This window comes from Budorcas taxicolor, chromosome 6, assembly GCF_023091745.1.
Source record: "Budorcas taxicolor isolate Tak-1 chromosome 6, Takin1.1, whole genome shotgun sequence".
Classification (NCBI taxonomy): domain Eukaryota; kingdom Metazoa; phylum Chordata; class Mammalia; order Artiodactyla; family Bovidae; genus Budorcas; species Budorcas taxicolor.
This window is the reverse complement of record NC_068915.1, coordinates 117,381,746-117,401,156: the sequence shown is the minus strand read 5'-3', so window position 1 is coordinate 117,401,156 and position 19,411 is coordinate 117,381,746. Positions and strand designations below refer to the sequence as shown.

At 54.7% G+C, this 19,411-nt stretch overlaps 1 protein-coding gene across 6 annotated transcripts in view; it reads left to right on the top strand.

Annotated features, from left to right (window-relative positions):
* The window catches only part of PIGG (phosphatidylinositol glycan anchor biosynthesis class G), a 41,125-nt gene extending 23,985 nt beyond the window's left edge, over positions 1 to 17,140 (top strand). Inside the window, exons 7-13 of one of the 6 annotated variants that reach the window (XR_008199580.1) lie at positions 2,970 to 3,190; positions 3,342 to 3,623; positions 4,823 to 5,280; positions 7,295 to 7,486; positions 11,688 to 11,902; positions 12,286 to 13,306; positions 14,189 to 14,314. Coding sequence is in view for 4 of the 6 variants with exons in the window: in XM_052641604.1 (XP_052497564.1) it covers positions 2,970 to 3,190; positions 3,342 to 3,623; positions 4,823 to 5,280; positions 7,295 to 7,486; positions 11,593 to 11,902; positions 14,189 to 14,352; positions 16,483 to 16,696 (1,841 nt within the window). In the remaining 2 variants the exon portion in view is untranslated. Of the gene's footprint in view, positions 1 to 2,969; positions 3,191 to 3,341; positions 3,624 to 4,822; positions 5,281 to 7,294; positions 7,487 to 11,592; positions 11,903 to 12,285; positions 13,307 to 14,188; positions 14,353 to 16,482 lie in introns of those variants that run through there. The other 5 variants (XR_008199579.1, XM_052641607.1, XM_052641606.1 and 2 more) reach the window with 5 other exon arrangements.
* Positions 17,141 to 19,411: the final 2,271 nt, after the last annotated feature.

Sequence of the window (19,411 nt, the reverse complement as noted above, 5' to 3'; positions counted from 1 at the left end):
AGTGGCATAAAAAGCAACTTTGGTTTTCAGCTGAGCACTGTAAGGAAGCAGTGACCATCACTGAGGTGGGCGAGGCTGTGTCAAGAGCGAGTTTGTAAGGCAGGGCGCTTGTGTATGTGCTGGAGGGCCAGGGTGGGACTGGTGTTGACAAAGCCAAGTAAAGAAGGAGCTTCAAGAAGGAGGGAGCGAGTGGATATGTTGAATAGGGTTCAAGGTAAAATAAAGTCAGGAACTGAGGAGAATTCCCCGGCACTCCAGTGGCTAGGACCCCTCACTTCACTGCGGGGGCACGGGTCGGATCCCTTATCGGGGAACTAAGATCTTGCAAGCCGCAGGGCATGGGCAAAAGTAAAATGAGGAATTGAGAACTGACCACTTCTCTGGCGGGTGAGATCTCAGCAGCTTTGTTGACAGGGGGGGTCACATGCCTGGCTGGCATGGGTGCAGCAGGTGCGCCGGGTCTAACGGGAACAGGATACGGGCTGTCGTCTGAGCTGAATGGGGGCCAAGAAGGGGGTGTTCTTGTTTTTGAGCTGGGAGGAAGAACAAGGTATTTACAGCTTGGTAGGGATGACACCGACTGGATAGACATGAGTTTGTACAAGCTCTGGGAGTTGGTGATGGACAGGGAGGCCTGGTGCTACAGTCCATGGGGTCGCAAAGAGTCGGACACAACTGAGCAACTGACCTGATCTGAGAGATGACACAGAACAGGAGGGTCATGGCTTTAGAGAGTTCATTCTGGCCCATCCAGGTGTGTCAAGGCTGGTGTTCAATGCTGGGGCTGGGCTTGTTTGGATGCCGAGAAGGTCACTTCCCAGTTTGAGGCAACATTCAATGGGATGTGGGCGTGTTTTCCTACTTGAAGTTGTGGGGCACTGCCAAGCAGAGTGAGTGCCATGAGTTTGTGCTGAGATACAATCTGACCTTAGGCTGGGCGTGGAAGACACACCTGCCAGCAGGGAGTGGTTGGGCACCAGGCATCCTGAATGGCAAGAGGACTTGGGGAGCACGAGCACTCAGATCGTGAGGCCTCCCTGTGGGGAGCACGAGCACTCAGATCGTGAGGCCTCCCTGTGGGGAGCTCTGTCAGGGCTGAGGCCTGCCCTCTGTCAGGGCTGCGTGCCTATTTCAGTCTGGGCCAGAAGCAAGGAACTTGCAGATGGGTCGCTGCTGGCACCGTGCGGCCCTTCTCGTATACCAAGAAGTAATAAAGAGGGAACCAAAAACAGGATACGGAACTGAGCGCTGCAGTGGATGTGGCCGTAATGAGCCCGAGACGAGCGGAGGCCAGTCCCCAGAGTGAGGAGGCGCCCCAGGCCTCAGCCTCCAGGACACCCGCCGTCTGCACCGTCAGTGACAGCGTGTCCTGAAACGGAGCTGGGCACGTGTCTGACGGTGAGAGGGGTCTCCGGGCCTGCCGTGACGGCCAGCCAGGCCTGGAGCGGCGCGCCCACTGGGCCGTCACACGGTCGCAGCGGGGCCTCGCTCGCCGCGGGACCTTCACGCGCGCCGTCCCTGTGGGCACTGCTCTCCCCGCTCACCGGGGTGGCTCCCGGGCGTCCTTCACGTTTCCGCTTCACGGGCAGGCCGCCCCTGGCCCCCACGCTTGGCCTCCTCTTCTGCCAGTGCCCACTGTGTCACCAGGGCCTCTCGCTAGCCCCGCTGCTTTCCCTCCACAGCATTTCTCACTGTGTGTGGTTTTGCGCGCGTGTGACGACCCGGCTGGACCACAGGCCCACACTGGCAGGACCTGAACCCGACACGCCTAGCGTGTAGTCAGTGTTCGGTTTCCGTCTGGGTGCGTGCATAGGCCCCCGTTTCTCTGTGACTCCAGGCAGTAGGGAACCGACACAGACACACCCACGTCTGTGACTTCGGGGTGGTCGAGGGTACAAGTAAGGGAGACAGCTTGCCCAGCTCTCACTGCCAGCCCGTGAGCTGGTGTCTGAGGTGCCTCTCTGAAATGGGCATGTAGTCATCCCAGTCCCACTGGTCCTGGGGAGGACCGAGTGGGCTTGGGGTCATGCCTGCCCCCAGCGCTTGGTGCAGGTCCCCTGGCTCCAGTGGAGGTGGTGGGGCTGTGGACATCTGAGCCCACGCTCGGGCTGTGCAGCAAGGGTGCCAGCCTGTGGTCGGGGAAGGCTGGAGTGGGCCCGCTGCTGGTGGTTTGGGCCAAGGCTCCTGAAAGGCATGGCCCAGACCACCTTGAAACAGCTCTGCTTTAAGTTGGAAAAGCACGTTAAGTACCAGGGAGCCTCAGAAAAGAAGTTCTTGCTCTGCCGGCCAGTCGAGTCACGACTGAGTCTGGTTCAGCCGTGAAAGGAAGCGGGCAGCCCCCGGCCTTGGGCAGCCTGCCACCACCGTCCCGGGGGAGGAGCCCGCCGCAGCCAGGGCTGGGCCCCACTGATGGGCCATCTCGCCGCCCTGGCTTTGCATCAGCCATGGGTCATCTAGCAGGCGGGGCACGTCAGCCTTGTGACAGGAGGGGCTGAGAGACTGCATCCCTTCCCAGAAGGGGCCTGTGAAGAAGGGAAGCAAGTGAAAGGGGCCGCTGACAGCGGAAAGCGGGGGCGCCCACTGGCCTTGGGGCACTTCCTGCCCCGTCATCACACAGAGCCTGAGGGTTGGGGCTTCTGTAGAACTGAGGGCCGCTCAGTGCTCTGGCTTCGCGGCTGTCCCACTCTCGCACCGTGGGGAAGGGGGGTGGAGAGAGAGGAGAGGGAGGGGGCAGCAAGCAGGAGGCCGAGGAGGAGGGGCTTCCGTCCACGCGAGTGGGGCAGTGGGAGGAAGGACGGGGCGGGCACAGGCCGGTGTCACCGCGGTCGGGGTTTCCTGGGGGGCGGCCACCCTTCCCGGGAGTTCGTCTTGACAAGTGTCAGGCTCTGCCACGTGCCATCGGTAACTGGACTCACAGGTTGCACGTATGTGCGTGTCGGTGATTTGTGTGTGTGGCCCTTTCTCCCTAGAGCCTGGATTTGAGCAGTTTAAAGTGTCGGAAAGACTGCACAGGAACTGGGTCAGGTTGCACTTGGAGGAAAATAACTCAGAAGAAGCCCTTTTCAACCTGGGGGCCAAGGTTCGCAGGCAGTACTTGGACGCACTGAGGATGCTGAGGCTGTCGCTGACCAGACGAGCGGCCCAGTACGACGTCTACTCCATGGCGGTGGGGACCGTCCTGGTCCTGGAGGTACGGGTCCCCAGGCAGGGTCGCTGCGTCGCCGGGCGGACAGCTCCGCCAGCGCTTTGTAGTTAAAGGACGTGGAGATTCGGTGTTTCTGGAAGGGGACAGGAGCGCGCCCTGTTGGCACAGTCGTGGACACACGCTGTTCCCGTTCCAGGCCCTCGCCCTGCTCCTGCTCGGCGTCCCGCAGGCGCTGAGCAGCAAGGCTGAGCTGGACGTCCCCCTGCTGTCGCCCGTGTCCTCTCTGCTCTTCGGCCTGCTGCTCCTGGCTCTCGCGGCGCTCCACGTCGTCGTGTGCACCGCCGCCGACAGCTCGTGCTACCTGTGCGGGCTGCCGTGGCTGGCTGCGGGCGGAGTGATGGCGCTGACCGCCGCGCTGCTCTGTGCCGGCATGTCTGCTCTCACCAGGATTTTTGCCGGTGGGCAGTGTCTGACTCAGGTAGGACTGGCTTTCCAGGTGGGCTGCTCTTTTTGCTCCACTGGTGAGATGTGGGTGAGACCCCTAGTGTGTAGCAGGCACGGTGCTGGTGGGAGCTGAGGAAGGGGCCCACGCTCCGTGGGAGCTGACGGGACACACTCCCAGCGGCGAGCCCCCCAGGCCCCTGGCCATCCCAGCTTCACACACTCACCTGTGTTGTCCGGCCTCATGCCTTCTTTCTCAGTCGGGAAGACGGGGTCCCTGGAACTGTGGCCAGGGGCCTCTCTAGAGTGGCTGCACAGAGGAGCAAGCAGCTGGCTGACGGAGATCGAGAGGAAACTCAGCCCTCACCCTCATTCTGCCTCGGAAAACGCAGTTTCCTGTTCTAGACTTCCTTGCAGCCTTTGGCCTCTGACACCTTCTTTCATCAGCTGGTTGTGGTGGCGGGCTGGTGAGAGAGACACAGGCAGTCCTGGTTCGTTCACAGTGCCCAGGGCCTGAGGGACCCAGGGCAGTGACTTCAGGCCCCAGAGGGCAGCTCCTGGTCAAGGGGCCGTGGACACCCACCCCTCCTCACGTGCCGGTGGCTGAGGGAACACGTATGTTGTCATTTCCCACACATTTTCATGCCTGCTCAAGCGTGGGGCTCCCCAGAGGAGTGGATCCTCCGGGGCTTGACTGGGTCACCACATCACCATCATGTACTAGGTGCCCACAGGCAATAGAATGAATACCAACTAGTGTTAGATGAGAGCCACTGGTCCTCATCTTAACTTAAAATGCTTTATCTTAGTGTATCTAAGGGCTAGTACTGTGATGCCCTACCACTGTAATGGAAACTGGATTTCCGGCAAGTTCACGGAGAAGCTAGATGTCTGGTTTGGTGGAGTATGCCCTTGGGGTTCTTTGGTCTCGAGTGGTGGGCCGTGGCTGTGAGAGGCAAGGACGGGGTGTGAAGGACGGGCTGAGAGCTCTGGCACGGCCGAGAAGGGGGTCCAGGCGTCCTCAGCCTCCTTGTGCCTCAGCTGCAGGCTTGCCGTCCAAGGCAGGGTCGCCTTGCCATCCCCACATCCTCTGGCTCCCCCGGGGGGACGGGGTGAAGTGGATGCGGGGCGTGAGGAGCAGCGAGTTATCTTCTGTGAGTGAGCACTGTGCGCTCGTGCAGCAAGAAGGTGAACTGTTCAGACTCCTCCTTACAAAATGCATTTTCCTTTTCACAGACTCCACCTCAGTCCACCTCAAGGTGGTCAGAGTTAGATCTTCTCAGCTTCCTGGGAACCGTGGGCCATGTGTTGAGTCTGGGTGCAAGCAGCTTCATTGAAGAGGAGCACCAGACCTGGTACTTCCTCGTCAACACACTGTGTTTAGCTCTGTGCCACCAAATCTACAGACACTGCTTTCTGGGAGACGACTGTGCCCCGCAGCGTTGCCCACACACGGGAGAGGAGTTTGACGGGGTCGAAGTGGCCCTGCAGGGCAAGCGGGCTGGCCCTGAGGGGTGGGAGCTCAGCCATGCGCCCAAGGAGCCCTCCTCCCTGGAAGCCTTCAGAGGCCCTGAGCGGTGGATGGTGCTGGCGAGCCCCTGGCTGGTTCTGGCCTGCTGCCGGCTTCTGCGATCCCTGAACCAGACCGGTGTGCAGTGGGCCCACCGGCCCGACCTGGGGCACTGGCTCACCAGGTGAGGGCGTGACCTGTGGCCTTGGGCCAGACTCTCCAAAGGCCTGTTTCTCCTACTCAGGATAGAAATAGTATTTGAAATCTGAAGAAAGAGGCTAACCCGTGAATTGAGTTGAAAGGCGAATATATTTGAGGCTAGCCTGGTAGTTTGGTTTTTCATTGCCGAATCACTGTAAGTGTTCCTGTTTGAAAACCAGTGAGTTTTATAATGATCGTTGCAGCAGGATGTAGTTCATCACTCGCTGCCCTGTCCCCCATGGTGCCCCCGCCCCTCTCTGTCCCCCTGCCTCCCCCACCCCACCCCCATCCCCAGAGGGGCAGCTGCGTTGGCTGGAGCCTGGAGGCGTGGCTTCAGCTGCTCCTGAGGCCTCTCACCGGTGGCCGGTAGCCCAGGGAAAGTATGGCAAGTGCAGAGGACTGCAGTGCAGAGAGAAAGCTAGGATAGAGAAGGCCAGGGTTTGGCTCTGTCGTACATTTCACCGCCAACAAAGTCTGAGAAACAAGTAAGAGCACAGCAAGATGAAAAAATATTTCCAAGGGAGGCCAACAAAAGTCACTGTCGTATAACTGGGGAGAGCTTCTTTAGAACCGTTGGCAGAACGCAAGACTCGCAACTGTAGTAGACACACCGCTAAGGGAGGGAGGCCCAGAGGAAAGGCGGGGAAAGGCACACTCCCACTGGTGGTTCGGGAGCGTCAAATCACAAAGTGCAGTTTTACACCTGGTGAGGGCTTGGCGAGCACCAGAGCATCCTGGGGCACAGCCCTTTCGGATAAGTCCTTCTGGAACTGGACGCCAGAGGCTGTAGGTTATTCATTCCTCTGGGCAAACCATTCTTACGGTAAATTTCTCCCCAGTGATAACAGCAAGTCTCTGGCAACCGCAGTAACCCCAGGTAGCAATTTTCAGGTGCCTGCTGTGTGCCCACTCATTCCATTGTCACAGCAGCCTTAAAGAGAGTGTGCTGGCCTGTCCCCGTTTGGGGTGCGGAAGCAGAGGGGAGCTGAGGCGTGCCAGGCAGAGCCCGAGCGTGTGAGGGCGAGAGCGCCGGAGCAGCGCAGTGACCTTCTGATTCTCCCGGGACACTGCAGGCGGGCTTGGTGGTTTCCACCCCCAGACGCACTAACAGGCGTGCTTGCAAGGGCACCCCCACCACCGCGTCCCCTCTCCAGGCTGTGCCCACGCCTCAGTCGGGACCCTCCCTCAGCACGCTGGCCCCCTGCACCTTCCCATCGGGGCATGACTCTCCCGGTCCCACTTGTGAGGAGGCTGCAGTTTCAGTGGTTCCTGCTCCAAGACAGAGCCTTCAGGAGGCACCCAGAGACACCCCGAGTTGCCGCCTCTGTGCTCTGCCTTCCATCTGTGACGGTGACCCGGGGGCTGCATACAGCGAAGCTTGCAGAGCAGCAGTGGGGGCCCCAGTGAGACCCTGCCGCCATCCCCGGGGCCCACCTGACACCGGCCTCCTTTCCCCTGCGTCTTCCCTAGTAGTTTCTCCGTGTGGTGTGTGTGTATCTTGACTCACGCACTTCACAGGTGCTGAGTGTTTGGGCTTCGTGACCATGAGCTGCAGTGACCAAAACGGGAAAGCCCTGCCACCCAGGACAGCTCACCGAGGCAGCAGGGGGCACGGGCGAAGGCCAGGCAGAGAGACAGCTGTGACGGCCGTGTGCCAGCCTCTCTGCTGGGGCACCTGCAGGGGGGCAGACTCTCCCGAGTGATGCCCTCTGCACTGACAAGTGAATGGAAGAGGATGGTGCCAGGACATGTCTCCTTTGCCCAGAACCTCCTCACCTGTGGTTGGGGAAAGCGAGGCAGCCCCAGGAAGGAGAGCCAGCAGGCAGTGTTGCCCTGACCCGTGCAGAGCTGATGGTGGGGACCAGCTGTGACGGAGCAATGGGAGTTCGGGTTCACAGCCCTTTCGTTTGTTCCATTCTTAGAAAGCCGCATGTGTAGATCTGTGACATCACTAGTTGTCCTTGTAGTAATTTCTGGCATCTTGCATTTCATTCCAGCTCTGATCATAAGGCTGAACTCTCTGTTCTGGCCGCAGTTTCTCTCACCATGATTTTTGTGTTGGTTCAGAAGAGGTGCTCCCTCACATCAAAAGTGGCCATGGCGTTTGGCCTGCTGGGCATCTATTGCTACCGGGCAGCCATTGGAAATGTGCTGTTCCCATGGCAACAAGACAACAAAGACATTTCAAAGTAAGTGTACTAGCAGACACAAGCACTTGTTTTCAGACCTTTTGTAATGTTTTACGTACTAAAAATGCCATGCAGTCTTGAGAACATTGGAGTTGGGGTTTTGTGAATTGTGACAAGTTACTGTGAACACCTCAGTGAGCCAGTTCTGTTAGCCTCTTTTTTTGGTAGGAGAGAGACAAATAACTTGCAAGTAAGGTCACTTAGGTTTTGTTTTGTTTTTTTATTAAGGGATTGTTTAAAAATAAAGAACTTAAAGGATTTCATTTTGCTCCACTAAGAAGTAACTAGTAATGAGGATAATAATGAGTGGATACTCCTAGCAGTTGGGGGTGAAGCATGGCAGAAAGCTTTCCCATGATTTCCATGAGCTCCCGCAGCTGGCTCCTGCAAATCGTCAATACCACTTTCTGCACGTCACAGGGCTTTCTCTGTTTTTAACAGTCACAGGGTTGGGGCGAGCAGACCCTATTTTGGAAGGCTGTTTATAAAATGTGTTAAGAATCTTGATTTTGTCCAACCCTCTGACTTGGGTGTGCTCTTGCAGAATTCATCTCAAGATACAACCAGACATGAAGCAAGAGACTGGGATATGGGTGTGTTCTCTGAAGCATTACTTACGGTTGCACATAGTAAAAAACAAGGTGATTGGCCAGCAGTTGTGGATGAGTCTCTGAGGTCTGTGGTTCCAGGTCTCAAATCCGTTTTGGATTTGTGTGTGGATGAGTCCTGAGGTCTATGGCTTCAGGTCTCCAGTCCCTTTTGAATTTGTGTGTGTGTGTGTGGATGAGTCCTGAGGTCTGTGGTTCCAGGTCTCTAGTCTGTTTTGTGTCTGGGGGGGGGGGGGGGGAGCGGAGGGTGTGGGTGTATATGGTTCCAGGTCTCTGGTCCATTTTGAATTTCTGTGTGTGGATAAGTCCTGAGGTCTATGGTTCCAGGTCTCTAGTCCATTTTAGGTGTGTGGGTGTGGGTGTGTGTGGGTGTGTATGGTTCCAGGTCTCTGGTCCGTTTTGAATTTCTGTGTGTGGATAAGTCCTGAGGTCTATGGTTCCAGGTCTCTAGTCCGTTTTAGGTGTGTGGGTGTGGGTGTGTGTGGGTGTGTATGGTTCCAGGTCTCTAGTCCGTTTTGATTTGTGTGTGTGTGTGTGTGTGTGTGTGTGTGTGGATGAATCCTGAGGTCTATGGTTCCAGGTCTCTAGTCTGTTTTAGGTGTGTGGGTGGGGGTGGGGGTGGGGGTGTGGGTGTGTGTGGGTGTGTATGGTTCCAGGTCTCTAGTCCGTTTTGAATTTGTGTGTGTGTGTATGGATGAGTCCTGAGGTCTATGGTTCCAGGTCTCTAGTCTGTTTTGGGTGTCGGTGTGTGTCTGTGTGTGTATGTGTGTGTCTGTGTGTGTGGTGTGACAGAGCTGTCCAGTTCGCTTCATTTGTGTGTGGCTTTCTGGTTTTCCCGACACCACTTATTGAACAGACTGTCTTTCCTCCACTGTATATTGTTGCCTCCTGTGTCGTCAGCTGACTCCCCACACAAGTGTGGGCTCACCTTGGCTCCACAGTCCATTCCGCCAGTCTCGATGTGTGTGTGTGTGATGTGTGTGTGTGTGCCTGTGCCATACTGTTTTGATTAGTGTAGCTATGTAGTATGGTTTAAAGTTAAGGCTTGTGATACCTCCAGCTTTGTTCTTTCTTAACATTGTTTTGGTGGTTGGAACCTTTTGTGTTTCCTTACAAGTTTTAAAATCTTAGAATAACCTGTTCCGGTTCTGTGAAAAATGCCGTTTGTATTTTGAGAAGGATTGCATGAATATGCAGATTGCCTTGGGTAGACGATCGCTCCGACAGTGTTAACCTCTCCAATCCGGGAACGTGGTGTGCCTAAACGTGCCTTTACGTCAGCTTGTGCTGTCTTCAGTCCCTTTCATGAGTGTCTTACAGTTTTCTGAGTACAGTTCTTTTATCTCCTTCTTAGATTCATTTCTAAGTGTTTTATTACTTTGATGTGGTTGTCAGTGGGATTGTTTTCTTACTTTTTATTTATGACAGTTTGTTGATAGCTATAGGAATGTGGAATATTTCTGCACATTAACTGTACTTTTCAGCTGTACTGAATTCATTGATGAGCTCTAGTGGTGTTTTGGATTTTCTGTGTATCCCCTCGTGGCATCTGCACACAGCGACGGCTGCTTTTCTTCCTTTCCAGTTTGGCGCCGTTTCAGCTCTCTTTCTTACCTGACTGCTGCGGCCAGGACTCTCAATTCCAGGCTGAATGGAAGTGGCGAGTGGCCATCCTTGTTGCGTTCCCAGTCTGGATCTTTTCACCACTGAGTATGAGGCTGGCTGTGGGCTCAGCACACCTGGCCTTTATCGTGCTGAGGTGTGCTCCCTCTATACCCGCTTTCTGGAGAAGGTTTTAAATCATGAATGGATGTTGGATTTTGCCAGAAGCTTTTTCCACCATCTGTTGAGGAGGACATGTGGTTTTTATTCTTCAGTTTGTTAGCTTGGTGTATAACTTTGATTGATTTTGGGGTATTGAACCATCTTTGCGTCCCTGGGATAAATCCCACCTCATCACGATGTATGATCCTTTTAATGTTGGTTGAATTTGGTTTGCTACTATTTTGTTGATGATTTATTATCTGTGTTCATCAGTGATGTTGGCTTATAATTTTTTGTGTGCAGTATCTTTGTCTGGTTTTGATATCAGGGTTATGCTGGCCTCATAATGTGAGTTTGGAATCATTCCTTCCTCTGCAATTTTTTGGAATAGTTTGGGAAGGATAGGTTTTCTCTAAATGTTTGGTGTTGCTTTGCTAGTCAAAGAAAGAAAAGCAAGTGTTGCCCTCTCTGAAAGCATGTCAGGGTGAGTTCTGAGAGCTGTGGCCAGATTGTCTGGGTGGCCGAGAGGCACAGGGGGCACTCCTGGGAACAGGGCCTGTCACCCGGTGTGGGGGAATCAAGATGATGCTGAGGGCCTGGCTGAGGTGACAGCCAAGTGGCAGGCCTTAACCTGCGGAAGGAAGGTCAGGTGGGGTGGGCGTGGTGGGGAGACACCTTAAAGGCTGTTTACCTCAGAGTTCTGTGCAGATGTCAAGACTGAATGTCACACGTGAGGGCATCCAACTCAGGGCTGTTTGTTTACATCTCAAAGTGTATGTTGCTTATATGTAGGATCTAAAAAATAATACAAATGAACTTATTTACAAATCAAAGGGTGATACATGAGTAAATTCCTCTTTCCTCTCGGATGCACCATATTTCAGCATCACTCACGTCAAGATATGGATCACTTCCTCACCTTTCATGGAGACAACAGTATGTACCTTATTGGTGTCCAAAACATAGACCAGTGCACCCTTTCATCAGCCTGCACTGCCTGGTTCCCATTCTTCCTGTGAAATGCTTCCACTCCCCACCCCGTTTATCCTGGTTCCAGATCCATCCTGATTCTAGACTCCCTCCTGATTCTGTGTCTGCCGTGATTCTAAAGCTGCCCCGATTCTAGATCTCCCTAAAAGCTGTTCTCTCCTTTCAGTGCCCGCAGGTGCTGCTGTCCATCGGTGTTTCAGTGGTTCTGGACGTCCAGCACAGCTGGGTGGTCAGGGCAAGAGGGGGACCCTTAAAGACATCAGTGCTGCTCTCTTTCCTGTTCACTGTCAGCCTGCCCAGTGTCCTCCTTGATATGAGTCCCAGCCCCTTTCTTCCTGAAATGTCTCTGATTACTTGGGCCTTTGCGGATTTCTCCCTCTTTGACCTTATCCTGCTGCAGCAGTTTTTCAGATTATCTATGCAAAGCAGGTGGACCGATCTTTTGGCCACACGTGATGGCTCTGATCTTTCACCCAGGTGACCCTTGGCCTCATGAGCACGATTCCCCGTCAGCCGGCTCTGTCAGAGAAGTGCACACATAAAGGACAGGCCTGCCGGCCTCTGGGGGTCCTGGGGGTCTGATGTGCATGGGCAGACACCCCTACTTCCACAGAGCCCCCCGCAGTGAGTGGGTCCCGAAGCTTGCATTGTCAGCTCAGGAGACACATGGTTTTTGTGGGAAAATACGTATTAGATTTTTTCGTAGCTGGTGCTAATGAACCTGACTTGTTTTGCTTCCTTCAGGGGCATTACTGAGGCGCGTTTTGTTTATGTCTTTGTCCTTGGCATTCTGTTCACGGGCACCAAAGACTTGCTTAAATCTCAAATCATCGCTGCAGACTTCACGGCCAGGACTGTGGGCCTCTGGGAGATACACAGCGGCCTAGTCCTCCTGGCAGCACTGCTGCTCAGACCCCACAACCTGCCCGTCTTGGTGCTGAGCCTCGTGGTCCAGACGGTCATGACTCAGTTCATCTGGAGGCCCCTGAGGCACGGCGCAGCCGCGGTCACTGTGATGCATTACTGGTTTGGTCAAGCATTCTTCTATTTTCAGGTAGGGTTTATCATTATCGTGGGTAGGAGACTATTAATTTTTATGTTGTTTATCTTTTAGTTTTTCTTTAAGAAAATCTTACCATAAGCCGGGAAGTTTAGTGAAAGGACTGTTGGCATGGCAAGGTGAATTATGCTCAAGTCATGCGCATATTTATAAGATAGAGTGCAGTTAGTTATCTAAGACAGGCGTGCTGGGTGGCAGCGCGCAGCTGCTGTGCGGGTCTGCCTCCCCCGGGCGGTCAGGGGAGTGGAGGGCTTGGCTCTGCCAGCTTAGCTGGTGACTGCTCTCCCTGCTCCCTGGCTCTCAGCTCTGGGTGCTGCTGGGGCTCCTGCTTGGCTGTTACTCTCTTGGGACCCGTGCTTGTTGCATCTCCTCTTCAGTGTTGAAGAGCCCATCGAGGCAGACCCAGCCACCTCCAGGGTAGACCTCAGGGTGCAGCTGTGTACTCAGGACAGCACTGGACAGGTGCACAGAGCATCCAGCTCCTGGCCCTGGAGGGACCGAGTTCCACCTCAGCCTTCAGCCCTGCCCTTGACCTGTTCCCCGTACCCGGAGTGCAGCTCACCAGAGTCTCCCGCTTGCCCCTGGTGGCACAGCAGACCTGCCGCCTGATCAGGACGGTGCCCATAGACTCCCTGCAAACTGAGCAGCTCTGCCCAACGCTGAGGCCTCAGTGTCAGGAAGACTGACTGCAGGCCACGCCCCCAAGCAAGGAGACAGTCTCACGTTCAGTTTGCTTCTCTGCCACGTGGCCTCATCCCACAGCAGGACACGGAGCTTCCGTGGCAGTCTGAAGTTGGCACATCTCAGGCACTGCCCATAGGCAGCCAGCGCACATGCGTCTGACGGCCACGGGGCACCTGCAGCAGGCATCGTCCGACACACTCCAGGCCCCAAAGGGCAAGACCAGCACTGGCCAGCCCTCCCACGGTGGGCCCTACGACACGTCAGGCAAGTGGGCAGCGGTGTGGCCTTAGGAGCACAGTGGGCCCCCGGGGCCTCTCTCGTCTCCCCTCCCACAGCCCTTCCCTTGGGACGTCCTTTTCTCACTCTTGGGTTTCCTGGCAGGAGACTCACTGACCCTTTCCCCAGCCCTCAGCTCACCGACTCCTCATGGTACAGGGTCAGGAGCATGGGGCCCAGTTGGCATCCACAGCCCCCCATGGGCCCCTCAGTCTCTCTTTGCCTCTTGACCACCCCTTCACACCCAACCCACACACACAGCGTCGCACCGTTGAGGACCTGCTGGCCGAACACAGGGAAGCCCCAGAGCGTGCGGGCCACACCTTAGGCCAGCCCTCCCTGACTGCGGAGTCGGCTTTGGCAGCACCTCCAGCGACCGCCTGGGGTCAGAGCCACTCTTCTGTCGTCAGCCTGCCTCCCCTCGCTGTGGCGTTTGAGGTTCTTGTTCTTCCTTCTCCTCCTCTCAGCAGCTCCGAGGTCTCTAGGGAGGGAATCATACAGTCGGGGAAAGCCCAGACGGACGTGAGAAGAGAGGGCCGTGGGGAGGCTGCACGAAGGAGGTTGTCAGGGATGGGCCAGCGGTGGACAGCGAGCACACGGGGAGTGGGCGTGGCCTGAGATGCTTGGGTCGGCGCCACCACCCAGCGATGGCCCAGAATGGCACACAGCCAGGGGAGGAGGCGGTGGGCTTCACCCAGCTTGGACCCGTGTCCTTGGGCCATGGGTGAAAAGTTCCTGGGAAGGGCCTGCACTGTGCTGGGACAGACACTTGTGCTCTCAGGCCTGCAAACAGCACGAGTGTCTGAGAAAAGGCCGCCAGCATCAGTGAAGACTGAAAGGTGGGGGCCACACCTCGGGAGACCCGCACTTGGGTTCAGACTCCCCACTGCCTGGTGGGACGAGCTGTCCTCTTAGCGGCTAGGATCCTGGGCCTGACACTGCCTGTACTCCCTGACAGCCGTGTCCTGCTGCTCCCGTAAGCCATGTGGCACCACCGCCCTTAGCCCCTCAGACAGGGTCCCGGAGGAGGGAGGAGAGAGGTTGGCATGTCTGCCTGAAGTTGACAGAAGTTTGGGGCTTTTCACTTCCATCAGCAGACTTTCATTGTATAGTTTCCTAAAGGTAAAAAACACTCCACTTGCTCCCCAAGCCTGGGAGCGAGGCGAGCAGGTGGAGGGCCGTCATCCGGGGTCAGCCCCGGAGCCGGGAGTGAACGGGCAGCCGGGCTCCTGGGGCCAAGTCCCCGCGACCAGCTCTCGTGGTCTCTCGTGGCCATGGTACAGGACCAGCCGCATCAGCACTGCTTCTGCCCTCATCCAGGGAAACTCCAACAGCATCGCCACTGTGGACATCTCAGCAGGCTTCGTGGGCCTGGATGCCTACATGGAGATCCCAGCCATGTTCCTGACAGCATTTGCGACATACTCGGGGCCTGTGCTGTGGGCCAGCCACCTGGTGAACTTCCTGACCTCAGAAGCCAGCAGGTGAGGCTCCTCATCTTTAATCTGATGGTGGGTTAACTCCTGCTCCCAATGACTCAGAGGTCTTTTTCATCAGTTTTCTTTTCCTTAAATAAGAATGAACAGTCCACAGTGCGTGGCGTGTGGGGTGTGGGGCTGGTCTGTGAAGGGACAGCTCAGACCTCCCTGGTGGCTGCTTCTAGATCATACCAAGTTGGGTCTCCAGCTGGACAGGATGGAAAGCCCCTTCTCGTCCCATCTAGCTGCTGGAGACCTGGTTGGGGCCCAGGGAGTGGGTGTCCACTGGGGGCCAGAGAGCAGGAGGCTCTCACTCTCACAGGAGCTAGTTCTCACCTCCAGGATCCCTGCTGGAGAGGGGGGGCCTGGACGGTCCCAAGGGGCTTGTGGGCCAGTGGGCTTGTGACTCTGTCAGCCGGTCCTGCCCCCACGGAAGCCGGCGGTCACCAGCCCCAAAGGCTCCTTCCTATCAGACTGCCGGGGCAGCCCACCATGCTGTCCTGCCCAGCACGTCCATCCGTCCATCCTTCCCCTTCCCGTTTACTCCACAGAGTTCCCACCACCTCACATTCTGCGCTGTGGGTTTGGTTGGGAAAGGAAGCTGGCAGGTCCCTTCACACATCTGGGCCGTGAGCAGGTGAGGTGTGTGCTCCCTGCCCTGGAGGGCTGCCTGCTGTGGGACTGGCTCGGTGCGCACCACGTCTGTGACTGCAGGCCAGCCGAGCAGGTGGACAGGACAGGTGAAGGCCGGGCCGTAGAGCCCAGTCTTCTGTGGAGAGCAGCTTCCCTGGTGCTGAGATCACAGCTTGACTTTGCTGGCACTTGACATCTGTTACACTTGTATTGGGGAGAAAAAAGATGTTAGCATGGTTTTTAGGTGAGTTGAGAGCATTTTAGTCAGTTGGGGAGTGTTGTCTGATGTTTTCCCTAATTGAGAAGTGTTCCTCTTTTACTTTAGAAAAGGTTTTCCTCCTTCATTTTCAGTCGCTTCGCTCATTGTTTCTGTTTTTCCAGTAAAATCAAAACTATAACCAGACTAAAGTGGTAGAAAAAGAAAATTTCTTTTCTTTTTTGATCCCTGGGTCGGGAAGATCCCCTGGAGAAGGGAATGGCAGCCCACTCCAGTATTCTTGCCTGGAGAATCACATGGACAGAGGATCCTGGGGGGCTGCTGTCCATAGGGTCGCAAAGAATTGGACACAACTGAGCAGCTAACACTTTTTTTTTTTTTTTTTACGAGGGAGATGATTTTTCTAAATTTTTTATTTTTCTTTTATTTCCGGCTGTGTCTGGCCTTAGCTGAGGTGCATGAGCTCTTCATTGCAGCCTGCGGGCCTCTCACTGACTGTGGCACGTGGGCTCTGTGGTTTCCTGCAGGCAGGCTCTCCAGCTGAGGCGTGGGGTCTTCCTGCCCTGCAGCAGGAAGGATTTTAGTTCCCCAACCAGGGATCTGAGCCATGTCCCCTACATTGGAAGTCTATGTTCTCAACCACTGGGCCAAGCAAGCTCTGAAAAGGCATCTCCAGTGGCTCAAAACCTCGGCCCTGGGTAGACTGTGCCCCTCTTCTGAGGAGCTGGCATCTGCTCTGGAGCTCAGCAGTGGGGACGGACAGCCTGGTTGCAGGGCCTCCGTTCATCCCCTCGATTGCAAATTACCTTATGCTGAGGTTACAGGAACTGCCTCCTCACTGGGGCTGTCACTATGGAAGGAACCCAGTCAGAGTCTTCCAAACGGGTCACGTGCCCCACTCACATGACATTGAAACCCAAGCAAGGCAGTGTCCTGAGTTTCCCTACCTCCTTGTCTGGTCGAGAGGGCTGTGGGGTCGGCAGGCTTCCTCTGAGCACAGATGCTCTGGCACCCCAGGAGGGCAGCGGAGCCGAGGCCCGTCCACCAGGCCCATCCCCAGGAGTTTCCTGCACTGGGTGTTGGAGCCGAGGCCCCAGGAGGGGAGGAGGTGCTGCTTCAGGCCCAGCTCTCCCAGAACCCCTGCCTGAGGGACTGGGTCCCAAGTGGGACACGAGGCTGGGCGTGAGCACCGCCCCCGGGCTCGGGCTCGGGCGGCTGCGTGCGCGCTCACGGCCTGCGCGGCCAGAGCGCCGTGCGCTAACGCGCGTCTCCCTTTCTGTTGGCAGCGGCTCGGCGCTGAGGCGTGCGTGCTTCTGCTACGCGCTCGTCTGTTCTGCCCCAGCTTCTGTGTATATCCTTATGGTCACATCCCTGCGTTACCACTTATTTATATGGAGTGTGTTTTCTCCAAAACTTCTCTACGAGGGAACACATCTGCTCGCCACAGCTGCTGTCTGCATATTCTTCACAGCCGTGGACCAAACCAACACGAAGGCTTAGACGGAGCTGTTAAGACACTGGGAAAATTATAAATTTTTAAACCCTTTTGTTTACTTCATGGGTTTGTGTCATGACGGATATCTGTTTAAATGCAAGATTATTCTTTTAAAAAAAGATGTGAATTCTATAAGGTTGATGAATAGCTTCAATTTCTTTGATTACTGTACTTGAATTTAGATTGAGTAGTAAGTAGTTTAAAAGACGTGGTTTGGATATGCATCATATTTCCCTGTTGTCAATCACTCCGGGAACTTCTGAGCTTTTAATTTCCTCTGGATAAGTTACCTGAATATATGTGTTTAAATTGAAGTATACAAAGTTTCCAGGTTTGTTAGTGTCCAGGGATTCTGTGGGACGAGGCTCACGTGCTGCCAGGGCCGCCTTGCAGAGCTCAGGGCCTTTATGATCCAGGAACCACCAGGGGTCCCAGAAGCTTGGGTTTATGTGGGCTATATCTGTCAGCATTTATGGCATTTAAAATTAAAACTAAGACATTTAAAATAAATATATTCAATTAAAAATAAAGATATAAATCATTTGCAACACCAAGTACTCTAGCCCACCAGGCTCCTCCCTCCATGGGATTCTCCAGGCAAGAACACTGGAGTGGGTTGCCATTCCCTTCTCCAGGGGCTCTTCCCAACCCAGGGATCGAACCTGGGTCTCCCCACATTGCAGGCAGATTGTTTACCATCTGAACCACCAGGGAAGCCCCTATTGCATGTTAGTATACCATTTTAAAGAAAAATAAAGGACTCAGTGCTGAATATTCATTGGAAGGACTGATGCTGAAGCTCCAATACTTTGGCCACCTGACTTGAATTGCTGACTCATTGGAAAAGACCCTGATGCTGGGAAAAATTGAAGACAGGAGGAGAAGGGGCAACAGAGGATGAGGAGCTTGGTTGGCATCACCGACTCAATGGACTTGAGTTTGAGCAAACTCCAGGAGATAGTAAAGGACAGGGAAGCCTGGCGTGCTGCAGTCCGTGAGGTCACAGAGTCAGACGTGACTGAGCGACTGAACAGCAACCAGAGTGGAGGCTCGACGCTCGGAGACGCAGCCAGGCTATTGGAGAGCTGAGGCTTCCAGGCCCGCCCCCGATTCCTGGTGAGTCAATCACTATTGGCCAGTGACTTAGTCAGTCAGGACTATATAATGAAGAGCTGGGACCTTTCAGGCCCGCCCCCGATTCCTGGTGAGTCAATCACTATTGGCCAGTGACTTAGTCAGTCAGGACTGTATAAGGAAGAGCTGGGGCTTTCAGGCCTGCCCCCCAACTCCTGGTGAGTCATCACTATTGGCCAGGGACTTAGTCAGGACTGTATAATGAAGAGCTGGGGCTTTCAGGCCCGCCCCCCGACTCCTGGTGAGTGACTTGGTCAGTCATGACTGTATACTGAATCCTCCCATTTGAAAAAAAAAGAAAAAAAGGAGTGCTTTCTTACCCTTTTGGAGAATTCCCAAGTCAGGGAACCAGGAGGGCTCTACGTGCCAGCGTGCTGGGCCCCCAGCTCCACAAAAAAAGAAGGCCTTTGTTCAGGACTTTGCCCTGCAGGTATGTGCATCTTCTTCTTAATTCATATCCTTCAATTTTGTTAATAGTAACTCACTAAACTAGTGAGTGAATGCAGTGTCCCCTGAACTCTGCTAGCCATTCTTTCCACTTGAGGGAGTGACCAGAGGGTAGGCTCTTGGGTGCCTCTGGTTGACAGTCAGTCAGTCAGAGGCACAGGCAGCAACCTGGCCCTGGGTTGGGTGTTGTCAGAAGTGGAGGGTGGGAATCTGATTCTGTCTCTGGGTTGATAGCATCAAGACTGAGTGGGATTCACGGACTCCATACTGCCACAGAGAGCTGCTTGGTCAGGAGAAGCCTCCACACGCAGTCATTGGAACTGGGTCCAGCAACTCTTCTCAGTCTGAGACCACTGAGTAAGGTTAAAAATGTGTCCCCCTGTGTTGGTAGCAGCACTATTCACAATAGCCAAGACACAGAAGAAATCCGAATGTCCACCAACAGATGAATGAGTCAAGAGGGTGTGGCGCATACGCACAACAGAATATTACTCAGCCATAAAAAGAGTTTCACTCCATTCCAGTGAGGTGGGAAGAACCTGCAGACTTATACAGAGTGAAGTAAGTCAGAAAAATAAAAGCAAACATTGTATATTAATGCATACATACAGAATCTAGAAAAATGGTACTGGTGAACCTATTTGCCGGGAAGGAAGGGAAACGCAGATACAGAGATGGACTTGTGGACACAGTGGGGGAAGGAGAGAGTGGGACGAATGGAGAAAGTGGCATCAACATATGTACACTATCATGAGCGTCAGTGAGAAGTTGCTCCAGAACACAGGGAGCCCAGTCTGGTACTCCGATGACCCAGAGGGTGGGACTGGGGAGGGGAGGGAGGCTCAACAGGGAGGTGATACATATATCACTGGAGAAGGGAATGGCAAACCACTTCAGCATTCTTGCCTTGAGAACAGTATGAAAAGGCAAAAAGATAGAACACTGAAGGATGAACTCCCCAGGTCAGTAGGTGCCCAATATGCTACTGGAGATCAGTGGAGAAATGACTCCAAAAAGAATGAATAGATGGAGCCAAAGCAAAAACAACACCCAGCTGTGGATGTGACTGGTGATGGAAGCAAGGTCTGATGCTGTAAAGAGCAATATTGCATAGGAACCTGGAATGTTAAGTCCATGAA